We start from the raw sequence: 9,422 nt of genomic DNA, 5'->3' as shown, positions 1-9,422 counted from the left end.
TTGAATGAGTTTCTTTAATTCAATAAGGTTGGAATTCTTTTGCTCAGGACTGAATTAGCCCCACTTAGATAACAGAATGAAACTGTTTGTCTTGTTTCCCTAGGATGGGGTCACTCACTGAGGTTAAGTTGAAGATTTTCTCCTTCAAGTAGTTTTAGAGTTTTGTGGTCCCTTCTTCAATATCAGCATTCTAGCTCCCATTTCAGTAGCTGTGCCCCATGTTCAAAATACATTTCTCCTCATCTGGAGCCTTTATAAAACTTTCCTTTTTTCAAAACTCAACTCTTGCTCTATTTTTCACTAAAAGTTTTTCTTTATCTCCCTCTTTCTTAATGTTCTCTCTTGTAGAGGGCCAGGAGATAAGACTCCTGGTTTTGAATCTTAGAGTAACTTGGCACACCAAAACTCTCTTATTGAAATAGCAGAAACTGCTTGTCAAAATAATAAATTAATAATCTAGCGACTGAAGCAAAATGCAAACACTAGTCTTTGGATTAAAGGCATCTTTGAATTTAGGACAGGAAAAAGAGCCCACAGTAGAGACTAAAGGTATTTGGGAGAAAGATACTTGAGACAATGGTATGATAAACTTTACCCTGATATGTATCTCAATTATTTGCATCTCTAATTAACCAAGATCCAGGACTTAATCATTTACATTTCAGTAGATCTTGTTTGTAAGAGGAAACTATAGGAACTTCAAAGAGTACTTTGTATCAAATCTATGAGTATTTGAGGTATATATATTTGTCTCTCTGATCAATAACTTTGAAGAGTCCATAATCGAGACTTTCTCTGCCTGGCCCTGTTAAAGTCACACCCTTCTTCTCACTACAGGAACTGGACTCCAATAATCTTTGTGTCTCAGAATATTCATTTATTTATTTTAGTAAATATAGTATCCTGCCCCTATAAAATATAAATTCTTTGAAAACAAAGACTATTTTTAATTTTTTTCTTTGTATCCTCAGAAATTAAGAAATCCTTGAACATAATTGCCTATATTCCTACACACAACATCAAACATTTTCATAAGCACTATTAACATTTTATGCAGAGAAGCAAAATTTTTTAAAAGCTTTGATGGAAGTATGATAATTCTCACTTCAACAGATAAAGTGAATTTCTGAAAGCTTGTGATTTGCCAGGACTAAACATATTAGACCAATAAATAACAAAAATCCAGACCATGAGATTTTATAAACAGAGGTCTTCAGTAAAAATACATTAGGTTCTGATGAAGCAAGATGAATAAAGCCAGAAGTCAGTGCCATTGATGTGACAGGAAATAGAGATCAGGAAGAAGAAGATTAATTATCTACAATTAAAAAGATGAAAGTCAGCCAGAAGAATATGACTCCAGGGAGTCCTGAACCTCATATTTAGAATCCAAAATTGCTCCCAGTTACCAAATCCATATCCCTAGGTTCAGGGTTATGGCCCATCATTGAGAGGAGGTTGATCTGCTAATGAATTTCTTCAAGGCATCTTTTATGTCTTTGTTCCTCAGGCTATAAATGAAGGGATTCAGCATGGGGGTTACCACAGCATACATCACTGAAGCAACCATGCTTTTCCAGGAGGTGTGGGTAGCTGATGTCATGTATACTCCAAAAACTGTGCCATAAAATAATGAAACAACACAGAGGTGAGACCCACAGGTTAAAAAGGCTTTATGCTTCCCCTCAGCAGATGGGACTTTCAAAATAGAAGAACAGATCTGTGTATAAGAAGTAATAATCCCTGTGAGAGGGACAATACCCAGGAGGCTAGTTGTAAAATAAACCAAAATATTATTGATGAAGGTATCAGAACAAGAGAGCTTCAGAAGCTGAGTAAGATCACAGAAGAAGTATGGGATTTCATGGTCTTTACAGAAGGAGAGATGCGTTGTCATGAGACTGTGAAGGAGAGAAGTTAAAAGACTAAGAACACAGGAGATCAGAACCAGTAGACCACAAAGTTGTGGCTTCATGATGGCTACATAGCGCAGAGGGTGACAAATGGCCACAAAGCGATCATAAGCCATCACAGCAAGAAGGAAATTGTCCATACAAGCAAAGACTGAGAAGAAATACATCTGAGTGAAGCAGCCAACATAGGAAATGGCTTTACTGTGTGTCAGGATGTTAACCAGCATCTTGGGGACGGTGGTGGACACAAGACAAAGATCCACCAAGGACAGATTAGAAATAAAGAAGTACATGGGGGTGTGGAGGTGGGAGTCCAAGCCAATGGCTATCATAAGAAACAGATTTCCAAACAAAGTAACTATGTACATGCTCAGGAACAACCCAAAGAGAGGCAGCTGTTGCTCTGACTTTTCGGAAAATCCCAGGAGGAAGAATTCAGAAACACACGTTTGGTTTCCTGGTCCCATATAGTTAATATGTCTGCCAAGAAAGAGATGACAAAAGAATGTGAAATAGGAAATACATTCTTCACATAGAGGAAAAATCCAGAACATGAATTAGGAAGCCTCTGAATTGGGGTCCCAGTTCTACCATTTACTATACAATCTTGGGGATATCATGTCCCCTCTCTCAGTTTCAGTTTCCTCAACTGCTGAAGAAAAAGGACTAGTGATCCCTTCTGATCATATGTTACTCCTCTTTATCTGTGACAGGCAGGTCTAATAGGTAGAGCACTGAGCTTGGAATCAAAAAAAACCTGCTGTAAAATCCCAAATCTGAACTTACTGCCTTTGAGACTTAGTTTTGAGTCAATTAATCTAGTTAAGATTCAGGTTTCTACATTTGTAAAATGAGGAGTTTGTATTAGATGACCTTCTTACACCCTTTCCAGCTCTATGACCAAGATCCAAGAATCACATATTTTATCTGTCGCCTTATATGGAATGTTCTTTTTATTATTTTTAGTAACTGGTTGTGATCTAGTTTACATGCCCTTGATTTTAAAGCTTAATTTTTTTAATGTGCTTCTAACACTAGGTCTGGGATCCTGAGAAAACCAATTAATTTCTAAATGCTGCACGAAACTTATTAAGATGGTAAGTATAAAAAAGGTGCCATTGCTATCTCTTCTCTTAAATGGACAAATAGATGACAGATGGATGGATAAATAGACACATGAAATTCCTTATGTAATTCCTGTCCCAAAGTCCATTTGTATGGAGCCATCTCCTTTTTGGTAGAGATGAATGTCCTGCCATATGTGAAAAACAGAGTGGAATTGACAAGAGAACTTCAACCTTCTTTGAGTTTTCTTCAAGCTTTACTCTATTACTCTGGGCATTTCTGGCTTCCAGCTTTGAAAGGTTCAAGCCAATCTCATTTCACATTGCTGAAGAAAAAGACTCTGGAAAGAAATAAGAGAATTAGAAGTCTCTATCATGTCTTCACAGAGTTTTTCCCTTCAGTATCCTGAAGTGAAGTTGGTCCAAACCATCTTCTTTCTCAAAAGTGGAACCTAAAAGTACCCAGAATAACCTGAAGTCTAAAGAGAACTCAAAGACTAATGCTCTTTCACTCTCTCCAATTAGGTGCCTCTTATGTGGAACAGACCATTTATCTCCACCAATATGAAAATGGTCCCATACCAATGGGTTTCACAACTGGGGTTGCATATGTAAATAGAATCTATTTAGCTGCCAAAGGAAACCCTGAGAGTCAATTAGTACCTCTCTGCCACAGCTTGACAGAACAATAAAAAATGTCTTTGAGAAACAAAAAATTAAAATTCAGAATAGTTTACTTCTATTGTAACTCTTGGTGCTCAAGACTAATATCTTGTTAAAGCCAGTACCATTCTTATCCAAATCCCTAACATCATCAGAAGCTGAGGTCTTTTAAAATATCTAATAATTTTATAGAGCTGGAAAAAAATGATGACAAAATTCATCTAAAAAAAAAGTCAGGAATATCAAAGAAATCAAATCAATGCGGGGTTGGGCCGGGGGGGGGGGGGGGGGGGGGGGGGGGGTGGTAAAGGAAGGTGAAATAGCAAGACCAGATCTCAAAGTGGTACAAAGATTACAAAGTAGTATTCATGAAAACAATGTGGTACTAATAAAGAAATAGAGTGGTGAATCGGTGGAATAGATTAGATACATCCATACATAGTAGTAAATAACCATAGTAATTAGTGTTTGATAAACCTTTTGATAAAGATCCATGCTTTAGGGAAAAGAATTCACTATTTGATAAATATACATACATACACACACACACACACATGCACACACACACACACACACACACACACACACATATATATAGGAAAACTTGAAAATAGTTCAGCAGCCATGAGGTATAGACCAACATCTCACACTGTATACCAAGAATAAGGTCAGCTGGGGTACATGATTTAGAAATAAAAGATGATATCAAAAGTAAATTAAGGAAGCATGGAATACTTTACCTATCAGATCTATGGGTAGGAAAGAAATCATGACAGAATAATAGATAGAGAATATTATGGTATATAAAATGGATAAATTGGATTACATTAAATTTTAAAGAGTTTGCACAAACATAACTAATGCAGCCAAGATTCAAAGAAAGCACAAAACTGGTGGGGGATGGAATTTTACAGCAAGTTTCTCTGATAAAGATTTCATTTCTCAAATATAGATAGAATTGAGTCTAATTTGTAATGATTCAAGTCATTCCCCAATTGATATATGATCAAAGAATATGAACAGACAGTTTTCAGAAGAAATCAAAGTTATTTATAGTTATACAAAAAAATGTTCCAAGTGACTATTGCAAATTAAAATAACTCTGAGATACCTCACACCTAACAAATTGGCTAAGATGAGAGGAAAAGATAATAATAAATGTTAGAAGGGATGTGGAAAAACTGGGAGACTAATGCATTGTTGGTGGAGTTGTGAACTGATCTAGCCATTCTGGACAGCAATTTGGAACTGTACCTTAAGGGCTATAAAACTATGCTTATCCTTTTACCCCGTAATACCACTATTTGATCTGTATCTTAAAGAAAAAAAAAAAAAAAAAAAAAAGGAAAAGGTCCTATAGGTACAAAAATATTTTTAGCCACTCTCTTTGTGATGGCAACAAATTTGGAAATTAAAGAGATACTCATCAATTGGGGAATGGCTGAACAAGTTGTAGTATATAATTGTGATGAAATACTATTGTGTAATAGAATAATTATAAGCAGGTTGGTTTCAGAAAAATTTGGAAAGATTTATGTAAACTGAGCTAAGAGATCATTGTACAGAGTGACACCAATGTTGTGAAATGATCAATTGTGAATGACTTGCCTATTCTCAGCAATACAGTGATTCAAAACAATTCCTAAGAACTTAAGATAAAACAGTGCTATATACCTCTAGAGAAAGAACAAGTAGAATCTGAATAGAGATCAAAACACATTTTTTTCTGCTTTCATTCTTCTTCTTGTTGGGTTGAAGTTTTTTTTGGTCTGTGTTCTCTTTTGCAACACAGCTAATGTGGAATTATGTTTTGCTTTACTGCATATATATCATCTACATCAAAACTTGCCTTTCTGGGAGGAAGGGAGGTTTGGAATTTGAAACTCAAAAATTATTTTTTGAAATAATACAATTTTTTTTACATGAAATTGATTTGTAAAATAATCTCTAAGAGAGAATTTTGGAATTAAGTGAGATTTCAGATCTAAAGTTCCTGTAGAGTTCCTACGTCTTCCAGATGATTACAGCCCAGGTAGATTCATGAGTTTTGAACATTTGTCTGTACTTTTTGGTCCATTCAATCCAGCAGTCCTTAGAACTAAGTAAAATAAATGATTCATTTCTCAGAATTTGTGATTTTAAAGTGTCTGATCAATCAATTAGTCAATAAATATTTATTAAGTATCTACATGGGCCAAGTAAAGGATTTTATATTTAACTTTAGAGATGATAGGAAGTCACTAGAATTTATTAAATGGGGAAGGGGTAAGGGTGACATGGTCATGCCTGTGCTTTACATAAATTTACAGAAAAAGGAAAAAATCATGGCATTTTAGGATTGCACTAATAGAAGCATATCTTCCAAGGACAAAGTGGTGATAATCTTTCTATATTCTTTCCAGGTCAGAACATGTCTTCAATATTGAGCCAGTTCTGACTACCATTTTAAAAGAACCTTGATAAGTTGAAAAATGATCAGAGGAATACAATTACTGGGTTGGTAAAATTTCTTGAGTTCATGGCATAGAAGGACTAATTATGAGAATTTAGGATGTTTAACATGAAGAACTGAAGACTAAGTATTGGTAAGGCTTTTGGAGAGAAGGATAAGAAAGGGCAGAATGGGAAATCCTGGATAGACTTTGTAGAAAAGCTTGATGTAAGGAAAAACTCTCAATTAGAACTATCCATATATAAAATGGCAATTTACAGAGCTATTTGGTTTTTCCACACTAAAAGTCTTTAAACAGAAGATAAATGACCACTTATTGGATATATTTGGACCAGACAAATGTTGGTATGCCAGAAGAGTGATTATCATTGCAAGAATTGCCAAAGATGTGCCAAACAAAATAAAACGACCAAATAAGAGAGAAAGGTGGTTCAAAGAGAATATGGTAGAAGGGTCTTTGACAGAGGTACTTAAGTTTTTCCTTTTCCAGACCCCTTTGGCAGCCTAGTGAAATTTATAAACCCCTCATCAAATAGCATTTTTAAATAATTAAAGGAAATGTTCAATTCAATTAGACATTACTTGGGGAGTGGATCAATGGCTTGACATTTTTCCAACCCATGTACACAGACTACCTAAAATCCATCTTATTTCAGGTTTTTAAGAGTGGGGAAAGGTAGAGGGATACTGAGGAGAGACAGCAAAGGGAGGAACTTTATCTCCATATAATAGTCACAGATCACAGAGATTGGAGAGTCTAGAGGTGGGAGGGCAGACCAAATAGATGTGTGTACTATAGCTGAGAAGGAATACGAGTTGTTAGAATCAATTAAATGTAAGTGTTTATAGAAGTAGCCAGATCTAATGTTTCAGTTAGAATGATGGTGACATTGAAACTGGTCACTTGAAACATGCTTAATAGAGAAAACTTTGGATAGGGAGTCAAAAGTTCCCATTTTATTATTGATTTCACCTTGACAAATTACTTCATCATTTTGTCTCTGTTGACTTAAAGAAGACCCTTACCAGCTCTGACTATTTTCTATTTTAAAGTCCCATATGTTAAAACTATGGACAGAGGCATCAGGCTGTTATGAACTGTGAGCTCTGTTAGCACTGTAGCAAGCGGACATCTCTGAGCACTGGAAGCTAGACTGTATTATGATACAATTATAGTGATTATCAAAGACAGGGAATTGAAGATTTAAGGAGGAAAGGGACAGCAAATTTTATTGAGTGTCAACTGGAAGGATTTGACCTCTAACCTGTGTGTGTGGCCTGAGCCAAACAAAGCAGGCTAGAGACAAGAGAATCAGGAATCAAACAAGTTTAATTTCAAAGTGAGGGAAATGGCTTGCAAGCAAGGACATAACATGCCAGAACCCTACTCCTATTAGGATGCTTTTATGTGGAGAGATCTCAGTACTTATACCAATGGCTGTGCAGTGAGCTGTAGCCCTTACCATGAAGAATAACAGCAGCAATATGAAAAGTTTGCTTCATAGCAGGTCTTCATGATCAGAAACAATTCTGTGATTTGACTGTGGTTGAGATCATCCAAAGGATGAGCACAAAAAATCATTACTATGACAAGCTCAGGATACAACTGGCTTGTTTGACTTTAGCTCCAGAAAACAGAGTGTCTCTTAATATCTTGACATAATACAGAATAGCCATGATTGTCAAAAAGTAGAGCAGGTTCAGGAGCTTTCAGAGAGTATGGCTACAATGGCAAATCCTTGGAAAATCTCACTGATTTGCATGTATCTCTGTATATTTACACACACACACACACACACACACACACACACACACACATACCAGATCCCCGGGAAAGTATTCAAGTGAGCTTGATGAATGTTTTCCTTTCCCCTGCCCTTAAATTTAGTGACTTCAATATACATGTTGATGTTTCCCCAGTTCTCCAGTATCCCAGCTCATCAACCTGCTTGATTTTCACATCCTACTCTTTTACACTCAGCTACACAAACAGATAATCACATGCTGGCTCTCACCAATGCTCCCAAGTGCTCCAATTACATATCAAAAACTCTAAACTTCCCTCTCTCATCAGTTTCCTATTCTTCCATCTCTTGATGTGCCTCAGTCTTTTTAAGCACATTCTTCAACCTCACTGTGACTGTGACCTCCTGCACTCACTCCTAGGCTCCTACTCTCTCTTTACTTTCCTCCTTGTCCAGTCTTGAAACCATAGTTAACTATGCCTGATCTTTTACGCTCAAATCCTTTTCTTCATTGTCCCATCACCATTAATGTCCTGCCAAACCTCAACTCTGGTAATCTTCACCACAGATAATACCTTTATGTTCATGTGTTGCTCTTTGGAGAAAGTCACACAGTGACTCTCCATCTTTTAAGATCTTCCTCAATTGTCTTTCACATGAATTGCTTTCCTAATCAGGTCTCATACTGTAATCCCATTTTTTTTTTCATTCTTGACTACCACCACCACCACAAAGGGCTTTAATGTAGTTTCAGACTAATCTTCTTTTCCATCTTGGAAATAGATAATGCCAGTGACTAAATGAAACCCTGAAGAGTCACTAGTTCACCCCATGTCCATATTTTATGCCATCAAATCACTTGGTAGCAACATTTAAAGGAGCATGTACATTGTAGGACTTTAGAAATAGACATTGATTTTGATGCATTGATTTGTATATGTCTTTTACAAAGGTAAAATAGAAATGGAAGAATAAGAAAGAAAAGTGGAATTAAGTGAGACAAAATGGGAAGGATAATATAAAAGAATAGAAACTCAAAACTAGATGATACTGTAGGACTGTTCTGTTCAATTTCACCTACAGACAAGATCCCCTATGACATTTCCAACAAATTTCCACACAAAAGCATCCCACTAGGAGCAGGGTTCTGGCATGGTATGTCCTTGCTTGCAAGCCATTTCCCTCACTTGTTTGAATCCTGATTCTCTTGACTCTAGCCTGCTTTGTTCAGCTCAGGCCACACACAGGTTAGCAGTCAAGTCCTTCCATTTGACACTCAATAAGCTTTTGGCCTTTATACCTCAATAACAGGGAAATCATACCTGATAAGGCAGTTCATTCAGAAGTTTGTAAATTGTTCAAATTGAAAGGGATATCAGAAATCATTTAGTCTAACTTTCAGCTAAAGTATAAAGGCAGAGGAAAGTGAATAGACTGAAGGAGCAAAGGGAAAGAGGAGGAAAAGAACCAAGAAAGATGATGGAGAAAAACTGGAGGAGTGATCAATGCAATGAAATTGCCCTTATTAAAGATAACAAAATTTGGTAGCTCCATAGGGTATGCTAAAGACTTATAATTCATATGA

The 9,422-nt window shown here is 36.3% G+C and overlaps 1 protein-coding gene across 1 annotated transcript; it reads right to left on the bottom strand.

The window, feature by feature from the left end:
• Window positions 1-881: 881 nt before the first annotated feature.
• Window positions 882-2,380, bottom strand: LOC127541842 (olfactory receptor 7C1-like). The gene is made up of 2 exons (XM_051967158.1): window positions 1,473-2,380; window positions 882-909 (listed from the first exon to the last, which is right to left on the bottom strand). The coding sequence occupies exons 1-2, from the start codon at window positions 2,378-2,380 to the stop codon at window positions 882-884; spliced, it is 936 nt and encodes a 311-aa protein (XP_051823118.1).
• Between the last annotated feature and the right edge of the window lie 7,042 nt (window positions 2,381-9,422).

The sequence above is a fragment of the Antechinus flavipes genome, chromosome 1 (genome assembly GCF_016432865.1).
Source record: "Antechinus flavipes isolate AdamAnt ecotype Samford, QLD, Australia chromosome 1, AdamAnt_v2, whole genome shotgun sequence".
Classification (NCBI taxonomy): domain Eukaryota; kingdom Metazoa; phylum Chordata; class Mammalia; order Dasyuromorphia; family Dasyuridae; genus Antechinus; species Antechinus flavipes.
This window is presented reverse-complemented; position numbering and strand designations above follow the sequence as displayed.